This window comes from Fukomys damarensis, unplaced genomic scaffold (genome assembly GCF_012274545.1).
Source record: "Fukomys damarensis isolate Sample0158 unplaced genomic scaffold, DMR_v1.0_HiC HiC_scaffold_35, whole genome shotgun sequence".
In the NCBI taxonomy this organism is placed as follows: Eukaryota; Metazoa; Chordata; class Mammalia; order Rodentia; family Bathyergidae; genus Fukomys; species Fukomys damarensis.
The window spans coordinates 9936148-9957171 of NW_022900947.1; the positions used below are offsets into that span (position 1 = coordinate 9936148).

General features: G+C 36.5%; 1 protein-coding gene across 4 annotated transcripts in view; it reads right to left on the reverse strand.

Annotated features, from left to right (window-relative positions):
• The window catches only part of Fbxl5 (F-box and leucine rich repeat protein 5), an 81529-nt gene that overhangs the window by 11328 nt on the left and 49177 nt on the right, over positions 1-21024 (reverse strand). For all 4 annotated transcript variants that reach the window (XM_033758805.1, XM_010641868.2, XM_010641865.3 and 1 more), the window contains 7 exons: positions 17509-17604; positions 15420-15606; positions 12724-12906; positions 9625-9750; positions 6483-6631; positions 3093-3175; positions 1254-1979 (listed from right to left, as the gene is read on the reverse strand). In XM_033758805.1, coding sequence (XP_033614696.1) covers positions 1254-1979; positions 3093-3175; positions 6483-6631; positions 9625-9750; positions 12724-12906; positions 15420-15606; positions 17509-17604 — 1550 coding nt within the window. The remainder of the gene's footprint in view (positions 1-1253; positions 1980-3092; positions 3176-6482; positions 6632-9624; positions 9751-12723; positions 12907-15419; positions 15607-17508; positions 17605-21024) is intronic.

A 21024-nucleotide genomic window follows, 5' to 3' on the forward strand; every position in this document is an offset into this window, starting at 1 on the left:
AAACTGAACTTAGGACCTTGCACTTGAAAGGCATGTGCAGCACTACTGAGCCAAATCCCTGGCCCTTTTTTGTATATATTATTGTATATTTTTACTATCAGTGTATATGCCTGTGTATGTGGAGATACAGATCGCCAAATGGAACCTCTAGAGATGAAAAATACAATTATCTGAAACAAAATGCACACTGAATGAGATTAACAATGATAAGTAATTAGCCATTAGAGAAAAAAATTGGTGAACCTGAAGATACAACCAGGAAATGAATTCAGCAGCACATCGAAAGGATGATACACCATGACCTCATGTTTTATCAACTTTCAACATATGAAATCAACATAATTCACTGTATTTCTAGGAAAAAACCTACAAGATCATCTCAACTGATTCAGAAAAAGCACTGACAAAATCTAATATACTTTCATAATTAAAACAAAATAACAAAAAAAAAATCTAGCAAACCAGGAGTAGACAAGAAGTTCTTCATCTAGGAAAAACCCAATGCTAACATCATAGTTATTAGGTGCAAGACTGAAACTCTTCCCCTACAGGAACAAGGTAAGGATGCTCACTGTGGCCACTTCTATTTAACACAGGTCTAGAAGTTCTTGCCAACAGAGTTAAATAAGAAAAAGAAATAAAAAGTGCACAAGGTGGAAAGAAGTAAACTTATGTCTTTAGAGATGATATTACTGAATGTTTAGAAAACTCCAATTCCACAAAAACCTGTTAGAATAAATGATTCAATGAAAGTAGCTGGATACAAACTGACACACACTCTCAGTTGTATTTCTGTATACTAACAAATAACAATCTGAAAAACAAAATAGTCCCATTTGCAACATCATCAATTAGAATAAAACCCTTAGGGATTAACCAAAGTGAAAGAGCTGTATGCTGAAAAGCTATACAACACTGCTAAAATTAAAACAATCCAAATAAATGCAAAGACATTCCATGTTCACAGACTGGAGCTTTAAAATCATCAATAAGGATTTATACATTTATCAAAATTGCAAAAACATTCTTTATATAAAAAGAAAACTTTTAAATTTACATTGTTCTATATATCACAACAGATCTGAACTGACTGCAATGAAACTTCATACCAATATCTTAAGTGATATTGTACTAACACTTTGAAATAAGACACTTTTGTTAACCCTCTTATTTAAAAAGGGATGTTAGATCAAGTTTTCCAATTTCACATGAGAATGAAAGTGTGTCCATTTCCTACTACTCTGGTTACTCACCTGAGACCATGGTCTGTGATCTGGTAACATCCAGACAGACTGAGAAACAAAAGTACACGTCCAGTCTCTTGATCAGATTTTTCACTCCCAAAGTCAAGTAAGTCTTTTCCCCTAGGCAATGTAGTCCTTAATGCTTTTCTACACATTGCTGAAGACTCTGGGAGTGCTGACATAGTTCTTATAGCTGTTCCTGTGCAACATAACGAATGACCACAGTAACCAAAGGCTGGAGAAGCACAATGCTGCTGCCAACAGACACTAGTCCTTAGTCCGACAATATCCTTACTGTAACAACCAGATGAGGAACAACCAAAGTTGGATGCTGTTTCCATTACACAGAGACTTTCAACATTTCTATGTCTCCATTCTACTGCATCTTCAATATCAGCCAAATCTTCAGCATCCAACATCCACACATAAGGAGAAGTAAAACTTTCAGAAGAAACAGGCTTAGTCCAGGAGTGCTCATTATCTATTTCTTCTGCAATGCCTTTGTGAGTTAAATCGCGCAAACAGGAATACCGCTTGGTAGACTGCATGGTAATGTCTTTATTTTTCCATTTAGTTGAAGTAATTTTGCTTGCAGTAGCTTTCAAGAAGTCATTTTGATAAGATGCTAGAATTCCAAGAGCTGTGGAAATCTTCTCGAGAGCCACATCTGTAATTTTCTCACATCCAGACAGATCAAGGTGCCGAAGACTCTGGCAGCAACCAAGCCAAGACCAACTACAATTAAGAGGTAACAAGACTATTAGTGTATGTTGTTAAATTCTTCAAAAGCACTTGACTACATTTGTATAGATGGATATCAGAAAACAGAATTTAAATCTAATATAGTCACTCAAAATACTGGCTGCTGAATATTTATTGTTACAAGGCAGTACCTTTTGGGTAATAAGGATACAAAAAGATAGTAAGAGTAATCAGAAATTAACAGTACTGCCAACAGAAGGATAGGATGGGAGAAGAGTAAGGATAAAACTTGTTTATTATCCTAAAAGTAACCAGCAGGGGAGAAGTACTATACACACAAGAGAAGAAAAATATTTAAGGATTAATGGAGAAAAGTACATAAGAAGCAATATCTAGGAATTAGATGACAAGTCTTAGCCAGAAGAGTGACTGCTCCCTCTGAAACAGGATACTGCTAGGATGGGAGGGAGGGGACAGGCTAGAGGAAAGGGGATACTGGTAGTATCCAGCAAAGTATAATCGGTAAAAAGTAAACAAGTGGTACTTTACCAGAAAAAATATGAAGAATTAGAAGGGGACTGTACCAAATGGCACTGAAGGGCTCGCCTGAAACCTTAAAAACTTGCCCAACTAATCCATGTAGTTGTAAAGCAAGGCTCAAAGGCCTGGGCACAGTACCTGATTATAGATGAGGCAAAATGATACATAGGTTTTTGATCAGCTGGGGGGAGCAATGGATAAGAGGAAAAGAAGTAGAGGTGGCTATCAAGCTATAGCCAAAGAAGATGAAGACTCAGCAGTAAAAAAATAAGAGTATAACTAAATTGTTATGATGTAAATGAGAAACTAGAGAATAATTCTACTAATTCATTACATTTTAAGAATTTCAAAATAAATGGCAAAAGGAGAATTGGGAAGGGGAGGGGAAAGGAAATAAGGGAAAAGGAAAAATGTGAAACAAGGAAAAAATGGCAAGTCTTTATAAATAGCGAAGGGTGAAGGGAGTGCAGGGGAATGGGGAAATAATAAGAACCAAGACATATCATGTAAAGGTGTAAGATCCCACTGATAAACGTAACTGTATTGTTTGCTTTAAATGTACCAATAAGCTTAATGGGGGAAAAGAAGTATTTCAAAATAAATAACCTGTCAAATGCAGAATCGGAAATGTCTGTTTGGGTAAGATCCAGATGCTCCAGATTAGGGCAAAGCTCTAAAATCTGCCTAACCTAAGAGAGAAAAAAAATCACCATGAAGAACTGCAAACCTTTAGTTAGAAGCAAGAGACATTTATTAGTAAATTTAATCCTGTGGTTTTCAAACTTAAATGCATGTTTTTTTTAAAAAAAATCACTTGAATAGTACTATTATAGCTTGTACCTACATGTACTCCAAAGCCTCATGCAGTCCAATAGGTAGGCTTTTTCAGAGGTAGCTAGATCTAGAGTTTGACACTGGGATTACTTCATGGTGCAATGCTAGAATTAAAGGTGTGAGTGTGAGCTGCTTTAAGTAGCCTAGATAAGATTTAAGAAATAAAAGAGCTGTGCTTCTCCCCTGTTGCTTTGCTACCTTCTGCCTGCCATAAACTGTTTCTCCTCTGCGATGTCACCCTGCCTTAAAGCCAGCCAACGACAGATTAAAACCTCTTCAAACTGTGAGCTAAATAAACCTTTCCTTCATTAACTTTGGGTCTCAGGCGTTTTTGTCTCAGCAATGAAAAAATATCTAAGACAAAATTTGGTACGAGAAGTGGGGTCATTGTTGTAACTATACCTGTTCACGTGGTTTAAGAGCCTTAAAAGCGGGCTTATAAATAGGAAAAACGAGTTTTAAAAAGGTTTAAACACTCCAGCTTAGAAAAAAAAAAGAGCAAAAACACCTGAGGCTGTATTTGATGAGAGATTCTGGTCAGAACTCAGAATGCTGATAAAAATTCTGCTGGTAAAGACTAGGTTCAAGAGGTTTCTGCTGAAAAAAAAAAGGACTACATTAGCTGTTAAATCTCCAGAAGATGTGTGTTATGTCTTTGCAAAAAGTTTATCTACATTTTTCTTGTGTCCAGAGACTTCGCCTGAGGCTGAGATTAAGGACAGCAGACTAATTTATCCAGTAAAAAAACTTTCAAGGCAGTCTAATGTTGAGGTGATGACATGGCTACTGTCACAGACTTTTAGCCTGATTTATGTTAAAAATCAAGAACAAAAAAGCCCAGGAAAATGATTTAAACATTTTGAGTTTGGCCCAAAAAAAAAAAGAGCTCCGATAAAGCTACAGCCCACAAAGATAAAACAAACAAAAGAAACAGTGGTCAGTAAAAATGCTAACAAAAAAGAAAAATAAAAAAGCCTAATGACATCACAAAAGCCAACAAAACTACAGCCTCTACACAGTTACAAAGGTAAAAGACTTTGCTTAAATAAATAAAATAAAGCCCCAGAACATCATGTTCCAAAATGGCAGCAGCCTAAAAAAGCTGTTCCTCAAAATTTAGTTCACAGGCACTCAATTCCTACAGCCAAAGGAGGGTGGGGGGAAGCCTGGCTACTGTTCCAGCCGATGGCACACCTTGACTTACTCACATAGTGCTAATGTTAGATTCATACAAAATACTAGAGTGATGGGATCAAAAAGGTTTCCACCCAGATTTCAAAAAAAGCTGGAAAGGCCAGGCCTTGTGTCCCTGAGAGGGCAGTATAAACCTGCAAATAAAAAGCCAAGGGTACGGCAGAGACCCCCAAAAGTTCTAAAACACCCAAAAATATAGATCATCTAAAAATAACTACAAAGAGACAACAGAGCCAGCCTAAGAGAGAAGCCACTAGACCTACAACCACCAGCAATGCCATAGGAGCAGAGCCACCCAAGCCCTTCAGAGTTCATAACTTGTCACAGATTTCCAAAAATGCTACAATAAAACTGTAAGACTTAGAGTCTGCCCTTCAAGCTTTGTCTTGCTTTGTTCCTATTCCTTGCTATCCCTGCTTATAACTTTTAAAATAAAAATGTCCATCTTGTGCCATTAAATGTTGAAAGTGTTTAACTTTCTTTTCATTTATCCAGGGGCTTATAATTTAAGTTTGCCTTAAATCTCAGAAGACTTTGGACTTGCCTATTCAGCAATGCTAAAACTGTTAAAATTGTGGCAACTCTTAGAGACAGACTAAATGCCTTTTGCATAATGGAATGTACATGAGTCTTTGAGGGTCAGGAGCAGAATATTATGGCTCGTATATATGTATGTATGTATGTATTTATGTATTTATTTTTGCAGTACCAGGGATTGAACTCAGGACCTCGCACTTGCAAGGCAGGCAGTGATGCCACTGAGGTAAACCCCTGGCCCATGACTTATTTTTAGATGCTTCCTCAAAGCATCATGTGGTCATAGTTGGGGCTTTCTGGGAGGTGGCTGGATCCACAGTGTGTGACACTGGAATTGATTCTTGAAGCAAGGCTAGGATCGATGGCACTGGGATTACGGGTGCGAGTGCTGCCCACCCTAAGCAGCCTGAAAAGATAATAGGGATTGAAAGAGCTATAGTTGTTGCTTGCTTGCTTTTGCTGTCTTCTGTCTGCTATGAACTCTTTCTCCTCTGGGATTCCCCACTGCCATAACACCCTGACCTGGAGCCAGCCAACTAAACCCTCTACCAGCTGAGCTAAATAAACCTTTCCTCCTTTAACTTTGGGCATCCATATTTTGTCTCAGCAATGAGAAAAGTAACTAAGACAAGTACATTGCAAATATATACATTCTGGGCTCAAAACCCTGAGAACCTATTTCAATACTTGTAAGGTTATACCCAGGTTTGTTTTTTTCCAGTATGGGAAATTAAACTGAGGGCCTTTAGACTAGCCATTTTAATTTTTCTTATTTTGAGACATGGTTTCGCTAAGTTGCTCAGGCTGGGCCTGACCTTGCAATCCTCTTACCTCAGCTTCCCAAGTACTAGGGTTTCAAACACACATAAGCATGACTCGCTAGAAGCTGACATATTTAAGAAGTGTATGATGACACACTGATGTAGGAAGTCACAAGATGAACTTTCACAAAACAATCATTAGGGTGGCGCAGGACTGAAACCCAGCACGCTGGGCAGCTGAGAAAGGAAGATCACAAATTTGAGTACAGCCTGAGCGATATGACTCACAAGACCCTACTTCAAAATTTGAAGAAAAAAAATTTTTTTAGAAGAGCTGGGAATGTAGCTCAGCTCTAAGGCCTTGGGTTCAATCCTCAGTACTGCAAAAACAAAACAAAACAAAACAGTGATTTCATTTCATTTGCCTGTCTTACCACCATCCGAATACGTTTAACCTTTCTTATTCTTGGTTACCTCAGGGATAACATGCAGGCAATGACATTCATGCAAAAAAGACTTTCCTAAGAATTAAAATGAGTCGGTAGTGTGCGCCTACTCAGGGGAAGGCACTTGATACATTTTTCCTTTAATTAAGCTCAGCAATAAACAAAGTGAATCTGTATCATCACTATTCATCTTAATTCCCAAGCTAGTGCTAATATGTACATACCATTTTGCTTGAAACTGCAGAGCTGTATGCCAATACTAAAGTTTTTACAGAAGTACCAACATACGGCAGAACATTATGAATTAAGCCATGGAGTAAACGTTTTTCCATTTGTGCAATGCTGATGGCAGTCAACTCCTCTGCAGACTCTTCTGTAAAACAAATTTGAAAGTCTAAGAATTTGACATACTAATTACAATTAGGCTAAAGACTCACCAATGGTTAACATGAAATATTTTGTGCCTTCCCTAATCTCCCTTTGTAAGCAATTTCAGTTTTGAACAATAAAGTAAGTTTTGAAAAGAACTCTGAATACTTAAAGAATAGTAACATTCTTCTACAAAAAACAGTGTGAAGGGCCAGGGATTTAGCTCAGTGGTTCTAGCACCTGCCTCGCAAGTACACGGACCCAAGTTCGATCCCCAGTAACAACAAAAAAAAGAATGTGTACCAAAAGAAAAGACACATAGTCAAATGTATAATCACTTATTCTACTTAAATATAAAGGACACAAGGCTGAACAGATTTGAGACTACACATCAGCCTGAACATAATGAATCAAGCAAAGAAAGGTACCTTAAAAATCATTAAGAAGTTAAAAACAAGCATGCAGCCAAGAATGGTGGTTCGCACCTGTAATCCCAGGAAGGATGCAGCAGGGGATTCGAAGCCTGAGCCCAGCTTGGGCAATAGACAGTCTCAAAATTTTTTTTTAAAAAAATTTTTTTTTAAAGGGCAGGGATGTAATTCAATTCAGCTTGGGTGTTTACAATGGGACACACTACTGTAATAACCACTACACACAAATTTTTTTTTTTAGTTTTAAAAAGCCTGTTTTATATAAAGAAAAATACACTACATTAAAAAGAAGTAATTATTTTAGATCCTTTCTGAAGATCCTATTGCGATTGTGCTTATTACCTAAAGACCTAACTTGAATGTCTCCAAAAAAGTCAAGGAAGACTGATTTAAAACAGAACAGTGGACTTAAGGAATATAAGTGAAAAAAACAAAAAACAAAAAACTGAAACTAATGATTTCATGTCTATAGCTATTATCTCAAATTCCTCCTTCACCAGACATATGTAAAATGTAGAGAAATAAAAATTACCTTAGTGAGCCATTTATTCACTGTAATTTCATTCCCAGCCCTTCTCCCATTTCTGTGGTCCTCCCTATACACATATATTACTCACTGTAAAATCTCTAAGAAAACACAAAACTTTAACCTGAGTAGTCAGTCATCTCTACATGAGTAGTTATGACATCTAAACTGCAAGGGCCAGGGATTTAGCTCATTGGCACTGCGCCAAGCACTAAGGTCCTGAGTTAGACACTCAGTACCAAAAAAGAAAGAAACTGCAAGCAGCACTAAGGTAGATGGCAGAACCACAGTGTAGTCTTCTTGAGTCCACTCATCAATGGGATAGAAACACTGTCTCACAAAGGCTCAATCTTTTTTTTTCCTTGGGTACTGCCTCACAGGTGCTAAGCAGTGTTCTTCCACTAAGCTACGCTTCAGCCCTAACCCCAATCTTTATAGCTTCCTTTGTTTTGGTTTGGTTTTTCTGAGACAGGGTCTTGCTATGTAGTTCAGGCTGGTCTTGAACTCATTACATAACCCAGGGTGGCCTTGAACTCAGGGCAATCCTTTTGCCTCAGCTTCTGAGTTTTGGAATTACAGGGGTAAGCCACTATGCCTGGCTACAGCTTTCAATATAAAAAGAAAATATAGTCTTCTCTGCCATCTTCAAGTACTGAGAAAAATACACTAAAGCCTTGATAAAGACTTTATAATTCTTATTATGGGTAATATGGGTTGATTTTGAAAAGAGGATAAATTAAGTCTTCCCTAAGGTGACAGGTAAGCAAAGACCTCACCTCCTTTGGGTTTTTACTTGAATCTCAATCACTTTTTAAAATGGCAACTTTCTTTTTTTCTTGGCACACTTTCCCTTCTTTTTCTCCACAACAGTTGTCCACCTCCCTCTCCAAGTTTTCAGCTCAACAAGGCCAGTGCACTTTCTCCCCTTCTGTTCATCCCTGTATCCCTCACATTTAGACAGTGCCCGGCACGAAGAAGTACATCACCAAATCCAGGTGGGACACATCTCTTCCTTATGAAGCACCTTCCCAAACTAAACCCAAATGTGACATCTTCATTTTATGTAAATAAATGATTCAGTTGCTGAAATAATGATCTTCATAACTACAGTTCTTACTTTCCACATGTTTAGGTCATTCACTAGAGCAGTTTAAAAGTATAAAGCTATATTCTAACAAATTTTCTAGTTTATTTTAGTAAGTAGAAGACTATATTATCTGTTAATTCTTTACTACTTATCTTTTAGCAATTTTTATTTAGAAGAGCATCTGAAACAACTTCTATGTTCCTCCTCCACACTCCTAAACAGCATCCATATGCACCTCTGTTAAGCCATTTTTCACTATGTACCTTGAATTAAGAATTACGTATTCTAAATTCTCTTCCATTTATGAGTTAAGGGTAGGAATACATTCTGATAAACCCTTGCACTTTCCCATAGTGTATAATGAATGGCTACCCTACTTTTTAAAACTCTTTGCCACTTACAAAGAATTGTCATAAATGAAAATATATTGGGATAGGGGGCAGTGCTGGGAATTCAACCCAGAGCTTTTCACACGCTAGGTAAGTGCTCTGTTATTGAACTACATCCAACCCAGAATCTTCAAGTACGACATTCCTATAAGGGAAGTGTTACAACTTCTTAAACTAATAAATAGACTCGGGAGCCTCATGGTTCCTTCCTCAGGGACACAGATGACTCAGAGAGGCTGATGAACTTATTAACTGAACTGGCTCTACAAAGCACACTGTAAACAATGAACTCCTTAGCAAATGTACTTTACTCTCAAATGGAAAATGGGCATCAGTTTCTCATTTTTTATTTTAATATGAAAACACGGGAAGCAATACGCATGTTTAGACCAATTAAAATAGAATAAATTTTATGTTTGCTTATTATTCCTTCAAATTTTAAAAAGTAGTAGGCTTAAAAACAAATCTTTTTGGAAAACACAAAACACATGAATGTCAACAATTATTGTTAAATGTCAGTTAGTAAAACATCGTGTAATAATTTCAATTCCAAGCATGGCTCACCAGATTCGTCTCTGTCAGCATCTTCATCCCACTCCTGAAAAGCACGACTCTCATCTTGTCTACTTTTCACCCACTCCTCATCAGGTTCAGTATCAAGTTCAGCGGCAGGACCACTGTACCAGTCCCCTACTCAATGAATAAACAGAAGAGAGTTACAAAGTAAGATCAGACCATCTACCATTACAAAAAAAACTGTATTTACAATACAAATCTAAATGCACAAAAGATATATAGATTAGTCCCAGGCAATGGAACAACTACTTTTAGAAATACTTAACTGTGGTTTTTAATAAATTACACTTAAATAAGCAAAAGATTCAATTTCAAATGTACTGAGAAGAACTGCGAATATGTGGCTTCAATTAACACAGTTAATTAACTAATCAATAATTGATATTTTCCCAAAGTAAATTTCTCAAAACTTAAAGAAACAATTACAAAATTTTACAGTCTGCTATGTATCTACTCTCCATAGAAAAGTTTTTCAAGTTCACCTTTTATACAAATAAGCTTAATGGTTATAAACTCATTTCTAAGAAAAATAATTATTACAGAAACTAATAAAGTATTCTCTAAATAATGAAAAAAAGAATAAGATAAGACTATAAGAGCGAGAAGCAATTTAAATATGTTCAGGGACCATTTTCATCTCCAGAATTAAGGATTATTTTGATGTTACATCACTGCCTTTTCTCTTTTACTTTCCTTTTTAGTTTTATTTTAGGATTCCCTATTTTTAATATTCATACAGAGATTTCTTTAACTGAAATACCAAATAGTTTCTCTGGTGTGAAAAACTATAATAGTACACAGGATCCTAATGAGATAACAATGTGAAATAGGAAGTAAAGGGCTAAAGGTGTAGGGAAAGTGGGAAGGGTGGGGGAAAGGTAATAAGGAAGAGGAAAAAAATATGAGAAACTGAAAAAATGGAAATAAAGTGTTTGTAAATGGGGAGGGGAGGAGGGGGTGAAGGGAGGGCAGGGACAAGGGGAAAAATGAGAATCAAGACCTATTATGTAAAGGTACAGAATCCCAATGATGAATGTAATTGTACTGTATACCTAGATTGTACCAATAACCTCAATAAAAAGAAAACAAAAAACAACAACAAAAACAGAAAAATAATCATCAAAAGCCTTACATGCAATTTTTAAAAATCACTGAAAACAACCTAACCTTTTTCCCCTACCGCGGCTTCAGCAATAGCCCCATTATGATGACAGCTAATAAACAAAACGAAACGTGACTTTCTACTCTGTAGTGAATCAGTCAACAATTCACAAGAATGTGAGAGAAGAAGTCAAAGGGAAAGATTAAGGCACAGTGAAAGCATAAATTTATAGATCCTGCAGATTATACTGTAACTAAACTATGTGATCATGAAGTGAAGAAATGCAGAACTGATTTACTCAACTTTTAACATTATACCTAAGTTAGTTTCTCAACCTACACAACACTGACATTTTAGGGAAGGCAATTCATTGTTCTGGGGGGCTGACCTATGGATTGTAGGAAGACTAGCACAACCTTAACCTCTACCCACTGGACACCAGTATAACATCCAAAAACAGAAAAATCAAAACTGTCTCCAAATATTGTAAATATCCCATGAAAGAGAGGAAAGCCACTCAAAACAAATACCATAAGTAAACGATAAACATATTTTATTGAAACTTTTTGTTTACATATATTAAAAACAAAAAAATTAAGATTTGGGTAACTTCATAAAAGCAAAGGACAATCACATTTGACAACATATCTTCTAATTATGTATTTTTCTTAATTCTTAATTAGAAATGCCTTAGTCAAAGTATTTGATGTATCCATATTTGCATTTTTCCTCAGTTTTTAATTACTCTGCTTCCCCTTTCCTGGTGCCAGGAATCAAACTCAGGACCTTGGGCTTGCCAGGCGGGCGTGGCGCCACTGAGCTAAATTCCCAGTCCGGTATTTCATTGTTTCATTAAAAAATAATTCACATAAAAGTGATAATTCCAATCATCTGAATTATATAAGTCAATCCAATACTCCAAACAGCTTTACTCAAAAAACATTAAGCATCTAACAACTTATTTCAAAAGTACTGTAAGTAGAATGGTGACATGTGCCTATAGTCTCAGCTACACAGGACATTAAAGTGGGTAACAAGCTAATCCTGGGCAACAGCATGAGACTTCCTGTCTCAAACACACACAAACATACACACACACACACACACACACACACACACACACACACACACACACACAAAATCCCTACATATTATTGTAACAAACTGCTTTGAAGATTTATAATTTAAGTCAGAGAAAATTTGTGAGATATACACATTTACATGCTAAAGTCACACAGTCACCCGTAGAGAATTTTAGAAATTCATACGGATTTTGAGTTAATACTTACCCAGAAGTGTTTTTAATTCAGTTATAAAAAAATATATACTATATTACTTGCATTTATCCCATGACTGCACATTTTCATGAAAATTTTTTCTTTAACTGTTCATATGTGAAAATAACTTACCACAATGAAATTACTATGAAACTGTGATTTAGAGAATGAGAATTTCCAATCACAAAAAAAGAAAACTATGTTAAAGAAAAAAAATACACAATTATTTTGAGCTACCAACAAAAGGGAGCCATAATGGTGCCTCATCTTGAAATTCCATGGAATTAATTTATTCTGTATTTTTAAAATACTCAAACTAATTATGTAAACAGTTCTGAAAATCTATTACATTTACTTTTAAGTTTTTTTTATGAACAACTCCAAGCATAGCCAAGTGCTGAAAGAATCACTACAATGAATCCCCGTGTGCTCATCACCTATTGTCAACAATTACCTGTATCTATCCAACTGTTTTTTCATTATATTCTGAGGGTAATGGCAGACATCGTATAGTTCACATGGCTACTTCAGGACTGCTATCTTTTCTGACATGTACATATCAAGAACAACACCTAACTATGAAATATACTGTTTGGCAATGCTCTCAGAATTTCCCTCCCTAGCCTTGCTTATCAATGGCTATGAGTATTCATCTAGAAAAACGTACTGACATACTTTTTACAAAGAGTAAAAATACTATTTACCTACCTCTGGCCCAATGAACGGGGTAAAGATGTTTCCAAAGGGATCCAGTTTTTGCCAGCTGAGACCATTTGGTGCTGACTTGACTGCACCGACATAACTCTTGAGGATTAAGGTAACTGAAAATTGACAGCATTACCTCTGGTGGAAGATGGGTTATACCTGTAGAGTATTCTGACACTTCTGCTTCTGAAATAGAAGAAAAACTTTAGTAGGAAAAACTATCAGAGCAAAAGCAGTAAGAAATTTAAAATCACATTTGTATAAGTAAAATACAGTGCCTAAAGTTAATTTCTTCTTGCTTGCAAGATGTGAAAAGGAAGTAACACCCAGTAGAGGTAACATGGGGATAGTCAGTTTCTAAGAACCTGTAGAGCTAAACTATCATGGCCCAGATCATACTTCATCAGTGAGAGCTACGAAATGAACATAGAATTGACTTCCTCTTACAAAGACGTCACAGAAAAAAAAACAATACTTACTTTGTAGCACAAGTAGCATCATTTGAAAAGGAGCCAAACAGGTTATACAGCTTTAAATCAACAATTGTAGTCAGCCAGATTATGAGGTCTACAAGGCATTTGTAATGACATACAATCTGACATTTTCTATTCATACATTATCACTCCTGTCAGTACCTTGTGTTCCCTCTCTGATTTTCATATTTCATATAAAAAGTGTGAGAAATCGGATTTCTTCCTATAGTTGCCTTAACTTTCTTAAATTATTTATATGCCAGTTGAGACAACAAAATATAACTTCTAATTCTGGTATACACTGATAAGGAATCTTCTACTAGAATCTATATTGTAGGATATGTCACTGGGCATACAACTGGGTGTATCTACTTCAGCAGCAATTTTCCAGAAGAAAAATTAAAATGAGGTGTTAAAATAAATAATATAAAATACAAACGAGTTATCACTGAGGTACTAGGAAGAATTTGAATACTGTATATCTGATGTATCTTTACAATGTAACTTAAATCTAGAAATTCTATGATCAAATTAATCTACCACTTTTAAAATGTGAAATATCTTAAACTTAATGCAGCAATAATTTGCTTTGAAGGAGTGGGAAAATTAAATATAATAAATGTGATGCTTTTAATCCTCAGGTTATAATTATAGTTAAACCAGACACAACAGGTCTTAGCTTGGTATCTAAGACACAAGCTGCATCGCCCAGTAAAGCTTACAAGTTTTATGAGTTTAATTATAGCTTAACTTATAAAATCATTTTTGTTCCAACATGAATCTCACCTACTTCGCTAAATAAAATATGAGAAAAGAACCAATTTTAAAAATTTGTAAGAAGCCAGGTGTGGTGGCACATGCCTATAATCCCAGCATTCAGGAGGCTGAGGCAGGAGGATCACTGTGAGCTCGAGACCAGCCTAGGCGTCATAGTGAGTTTCAGGTCAGTCTCAACTACATAGTGAGACCCTGTCTCAAAAACAAACAAACAAAAAATTTTGTAGGGCCAAGGATTTAGTTCAGTGGAACTGCACCTGTGCCTGCCTCACAAGTACAAGTTCCTGAGTTCAATACCCAGTACCAAAAAAAAAAAAAAAAACTGTAGACTATTTCAACAGGAATGACATCACTATTTCCCATCTAGATGAAGCAAAAGAGTTATTAGCTTAAGGACGCCAAATGTTCATTTAATGGTATTTTAAAAGGTAAAGCTATTGAGGACAAAAAGAAAAACTAGAGGAAGTAACCCATTAAGAAAAAAAGACAAGCCTATGTTATTTGCTTTTCTTACTTATATACTCAAAGTAACAGCACAAAAGCACACTGCCTCTCCTACACATCCGAGTATCACCAGATATAAACTAAGAATGACAAGTAGGAAAGGACGGAAATAAACTATAGATGCTCCCTAACTGTTAACAGGGTTTCATCCCAATAAACCTATCATCAGTAGACATAATCCAAAGGTGAGATTCATTTTACACCTAAGCTACTAAATATCATGGCTTAGCACCACCATATACTGTAGCTTTATTGGCTCTTTGCCCCGTGACCAGATTGCTGAGTGGGAGGAGGGCCTCACAATACACTGCTGCCCAGCACTGTGAGCACGTTACATGGCACATAGCTAGCACAGGAAAGATGGAATTCAAAATTTGAGTTGTAGTACGTGAATCACTTTCATACATAAAAGCATAAGTTTAGCCACAGTAAGTCAGGAACCATGGCTTTGAAAACATGAAAAATGTAAGGTAAGATAAAAGCAGCCACTGTGGTAAATGGAGCTCAAAAAGTCTGATGAGACTGCAAACTTGCTGTGTATGTGGTAGTTCTCAATTATTCTGACTGGGCCCAGTAATAATAATTGTTGATGTATACATATAAATTTATTCAAAAAAGATTATATTCCATATAGTCCAAGTACATAAGATGTTAAAATTATTATAAATACTAAATTTTAAAATAGAACCTACTATCTTCAATTACATGTTGGTTTAGTTTTTTGAGTCTCTATAGCTCAGGCTGGACTTGAACTCAAGATTTTCTTGCCTCAGCCACCTGAATGCTGGGATTAGAGCCAAATGCCACCACGCTCAGCTCTTCAATTACATTTATAATGCAAATAGCTTTTAGCTGACTTAAGTTATTCCTCAAACAAGATCTACAAATCGTAACAATGTCAATGGTCTTGAACTAATAACTTATTCTCTAAATATAGACTCTCACCTGTATCTGACTTTTCATCCATAGAATATTTGAAAAACTTTTGTCGTTCTTCAGCTTGATTCCATAGGCTAAGACCTCTAAGGAGTTCTGCAGTATCCTTCTGAGAGCAGTGCTGTGCAATTACTTTTTTCTTAATATCCTTAAGCTCCTCATAGGTAAAATATTCCATTAACATGGGCTGAAAAACCTAAATTAAACAAAATATTCCAAGGAAAGATGCTTAGTTTTGTTCTACTCTATACACTTTAAACTATTAACTGGTTAAGTGCAGTATTATGACCAAATATATCAAAGAGATACAAAGTTTAGTTATTAGCATTAAGTTTTTCCAAAAAAGCAAAGAATATGGCCCCCAAAAATCCTTTTCTCCAGCTCAGGCCCTGAAAATTTTAATGCATCAGGACAAGAAAATTTTCCTGTACAAAACTTGTAATAAATGGCCTCCACCTCAAGTAAGAAGGATACTTGGTACACTGGAAGAAAAGTCACATTTCTACTGGGACGTGGAACTATTCATTACCAAACTTTGGAAATGTGTCCACACATCAGTATTTTAGTACACTGGTTGTCATGAGAATGATACAAGGAGATTTCTTCAAAAGCATTTGCAAAAACAGATGTTTAGTGTCAACCTCTGATTTCTGAGTTTCAGCAGTGGAACCATAGTTTTTGTTGTTGGTGTTATTTCAGATAGTTGGGATACACATAAGAGGTTAAAAAAATACTGCTCTAGCCAGGGATTTAGCTCAGTGGTTCTGCCACCTGCCTCTTAAGCGCAAAGGCCTGAGTTTGATCCTTGGTACCAAAAAAAAAAAAAAAAACCCAAAAACAAACAAAAAAAAAAAACACTGCCCTAAAACAGATGCAGTGGTGCACACCTGTAATCCCAGCAACCTGGGAGGCAGAGGTGGGAGAACTACATGTTCAAGACCAGAGTCACCAACGTAACAAGAACCTACCTCAATAAAAAAACTAAAAAAACAATATAAAGGACTACTGCTCCAGTAATTCAATGATTTCAAAGCTGACTGCATGCACTGTATTACTGTGAGCCAGGAAGCCTTGAAAGATGATCGTTATCAATTCATCCCATCTGACTGAGCTGGCTTGGTAAAGGCTTACACATATTTCTGTTTGGAACCCAGGGCCTTTACGCTGAGCTACAGCCCTAGCCCCCTTTTCTATTTTATTGTGAGCAGGGTTTCGAAAAGAGTAAGTTTCCCAGGCTAGGCTCAAACTTTGTGATCTTCCTAGCTCAGAAACACTAAAAGTTGGATTATAGGCCTGCACCATTTTTTAAATTACTAATTTGAACATAAGGTGAAACCATAGTTGAGAATCACTACAAAAACAGCTAAAAAAGTAACCAATTCCTCATAAAATACTTTGTATCTTACCTTGATATTCATCCTACAGTAGAGAAAGAGCAAACATTTTGCTCATTCGTTTAATGATATCCTAACACATATGTTTACCAGAAGACTGATAAATTTAAAACTATAATCTGATTACTAAACTCTACTACTGATAAAATACATAAAAAATTATTTAAATTTAAAATTTAGCATACTAAATTTAAATATAAATACTATATTTAAAAATTTAAGCTGGGAGTGGTGGCGCATACCTGTAATCCCAGGACTTGGGAGCCTGAGGCAGGAGGACAGCCTGGGCTACATAGTGAGCCCAAAGCTGGCCTAAACTACATAGTGAGACTGTCTCAACAAAAAAACAAAAACAAACAAAAAAACAAAATAAAAATTTATGTAAATCCTCAATAGATTTTGAAAAATTATGAGGGACGTACAAAGTTATTAATATTTAACACAGTGCAACCTACACACGAAAATACACAATCCTTGAGTAAATGAAGCCAAATTAGTCAATCACTAAAAGCGGCAATCTTTCTGAGAAAATAAATCAAACACAATTTTTTTCCTGGGGGTTTGCCTTCAGTTACCAAAAGGAGATGAAGGCTTCTCTCCATTAAGTGGATTTATTATCTTATGCATTATTTTGAAAAACCAAAGCAAAACAGTACTGTAAAAATTGTATAAATCCAAATCACAATGAGAAAAACTGCACTTACCTCTTCTTCCTCCTTCATATGTGGAAGAAAATCCCTTGTAAAAGCCTCCAATCTCTCTTTCAGCTGTTTTGCGTAATTTAACTGCTCATATTCATTCTGGAAACAAAAAATAATGTATTATTTATAAAGTTTTGCTTCATTTTTTATCGTGTGCCTGGTTCTCAGAAAGAAAAATTTAACACTTGACATGAAACTTCAGGAAAAAAAAAGGGACTAACAACAAAATGGTCTCTTTACTTTTAGTAGAGGATTTAACACGGCAGAGTCAAGACCAGCAGCAGATTTCAACTTCTCCACAACCTGGAACTGAAACACTCAGAAAACAACAACTTGGCAAAAAGGGAAAAAAAGATCTCCAAGAATCAGGAGGGAGCTGACAGGAAAACTAGAATGACAGAGAAGCTGGAGAAACAGAGCACAATGTGGAGAAAAGAACAAAGCAGTCTGGAAAGCTCCCCTAGACTCACTCCCAGGGAAGGAGATTAATCTCCACTGACACAAGGTTAGCCTCGAACAAACAGAACACCCAGCTGGCAGCACTAGAGACAAGAAAAGCCCATGACTACTGGAATCTGCAGATACAGTGTGAGATTTTACTTTCAAAGTAATTCCTGACAGGTGTGGTGGCACATGCCCATAATCCCAGCACATGCAAAGGCTGAGGCAGGAGGGTTGCTGCTTCTTCAAGGCCAGCCTGAACCGCACAATGAGACCCTATCTCAAGAAAAGAAAAAAGAAAAAAAAAAAAAAAATAATTCCTTCTCCAAGCAGACAAGAGTTAGAGAAGAAATCCAGAGCAGCACCCAGCATATTTAAGAGGATTCAATCAGATGCCATTTTTGGAAGACGTTCATTATTTAAGATGAACTACAGAACAATTCTACTTCAGGATTTCTGGTGCAACTTACCACAATGACAGAGTGGGAAAAGGCCACAAGAGACAGCTGCAGAAAGGGTGGACTAGTCACAGACACAAACGAGAATGTTAAGCTAAATCTAGCACGTACATGGAGACCTGCACCAGTTGTCAGAAGTCAGGCCACATATGGGTGGCTTTCAGAGGGGTTGGTCTGAAAACAGTGGCATTAGGTACCAAAGTCAGCTTGAAGCCCTGCCCTGCTGAAACCCAGAATGACAAAAGCAATCATAGGCAACAAGTGCAAAACAGAAGCTATTGCAATCGGATTTAAAATTACAAAACTACAGTGAAAAAACAACATGCTACTGGCACTAAGACAGACATGAGGATCAGTGGAACAGAGCAAAGGATGAAGAAGCAACCCCAAACACATTCAACTATTGCTTTTTTCAGGGGAGGGGTTACTGGAGATCGAACTCAGGACCTTGAGCTTATGAGGCAGGCGGCAACACCACTGAGCTAAATCCCCAGCCCTCAATTATTTGCTCTTAAGGGGGCCAAAAACATATACTGGAGAAAAGTTAGCTTCTTTAATAAATGGTGCAAGAAAACTACCCACATGAAGCAGAATGATTGAATCTAGACCTGTATCTGTTACCATATACTAAACTAAAATTAAAATAGATCAAAAAGCTCAATGTTAAAACAGAAATAGTTAATCTACTAGAAGATAAATTAGTTAAAGCTTTTGAAGTCATAGGCATAGACAAAAACAGAACTCTGGTTGCATAGGAAATAGCACCAAGAATCAACAAATGAAGGGCAGAGGATGTAGCTCAGCAGCACTGTACCTGCTTGGCAAGCAAAAAGTCCTGAGTTCGATCCCTGGTACAAAAAAAAAGTATGATAAAATCAACAAATGGGATCATATTAAAAGGCTTCTGCAAAGCAAAAGAAACAACCAACAGGGTGAAAAAGGAAAGCTATCGAATGCAAAAAAAAACAACAACAACAAAAAAAACAAAACACTTTGCCAGCTAGTTCTCAGAGGACTGACTAGAATATATGAAAACTAAAAAAAAATTAGGCTCCTTAAATAAGAGACCAATCAAAAAATGGGCAAGTGAAATGAACAGACATTTGAGAGAAATTGTAGAAATGGCCAATAAATACAAGAAGAAATGCTCAACACTGCTGGCCATTAGAGTAACGCAAATTAAAACTACAGTGAGAAACCATGTTAACCTACAAAGAAACCAAATCATCAAGAAACGAAATAGCAAAAAATGCTGGCAAGGCTGCAGAGAAAAAAATCGTTCCACATTGTTTATGGGAAAATAAACTCCTACAACCACTAAAGAAATCAGTATGAAGATTCCTCAAAAGATTGAAAATTTCATTCAGTCTAGCTATTCTCCTTCTAGGTATCTTCCCGAAAGAGTTAAAAGACATATTACACTGATACATGAATACCTATATTTATAACAGCACAATTCATATCAGCTAAATCTTAGAAATGACCTATATGTCTAGCAACAGATAAGTGGATAAAGAAAATGTGGTACTTATAACAATGGAGTACTACTCTGCCATAAAGAAAGATAAATTTGAGTCATTTATAAGACAATGGATGCATCTTGAGATCATAAAGTTAAATCAGACACACAAGCTTAAATATCACACCCTCTCTTATTTGAGAAACTCAAATTTTAAATAGAGAATAAAATGAAAGATATTTGGAGGTAGACAATATAACCTTTCTCAAATGGGAAAGGGATCAAAAGGTGGAAAAAGTGGAGAAGGTGGGGAGGGAAAGGGGCTGACTAAAGAAATTAAGATGTGTTATGTACATGTATCAACTCCACACAAGGTATGCAAATATGTACTAAGAAAAGAAAAAGCAAAAAAGGCATTAATATTTCCACTAAAAAAATTATTGCAGAAGATATACTGCCATGAATTCACTTCGAAATACTCTCTCTTGCTTCCATCTTAGCCACTTTCCCATCATTAGATACAATACTTGACACCTAAAGGAGGAGACGTTTCTTTTCACTCGTGGTTTTTAGAGGATTCAGGTCACATCTGGCTGATTCCAAGGCAAGTAGGGTATAGTGAAAGAATCAGGTAGAGGAAAGTTATTCATATCCTGGAAGCGTGCGTGTGTGCATGTTTTCCCTTTCAGGTCATGCCTGCAGTGACCAGCCTCTTCCATCCAGACCCTACCTCCTAAAAGCACGTTAAGGTATGGCTTCATCAGCAGACCAATCAAGTGATAAGTACAGTGTCCCACACACAATCCAATCTCCTTCTAAGAGCACCACCTCTGAACACATGAGACTTTGACTTCTGGGGGACAGTCTAAATCAGTGATGGCAAACCTTTTAGAACTTTCAATGATGCAGCCTACTGCTTCACATGTGTCATCAATTCACCATCACTGATCTAAATCTAAACTACAATACACACATGACTCTTGCTACTCTCTCAAGCAGTTCTTGAAGTCCACTTTCTTGAGTATCTAATACAAGGTCTGATCAAAAATATAGTGAATATTGCCAGGGATTTAGCTTAGTAGTTCTGCAGTCTGCCTCACAGACCCAAGGTCCAATTTCCATCCCCAGGGCCACACACACACACACACACACACACACACA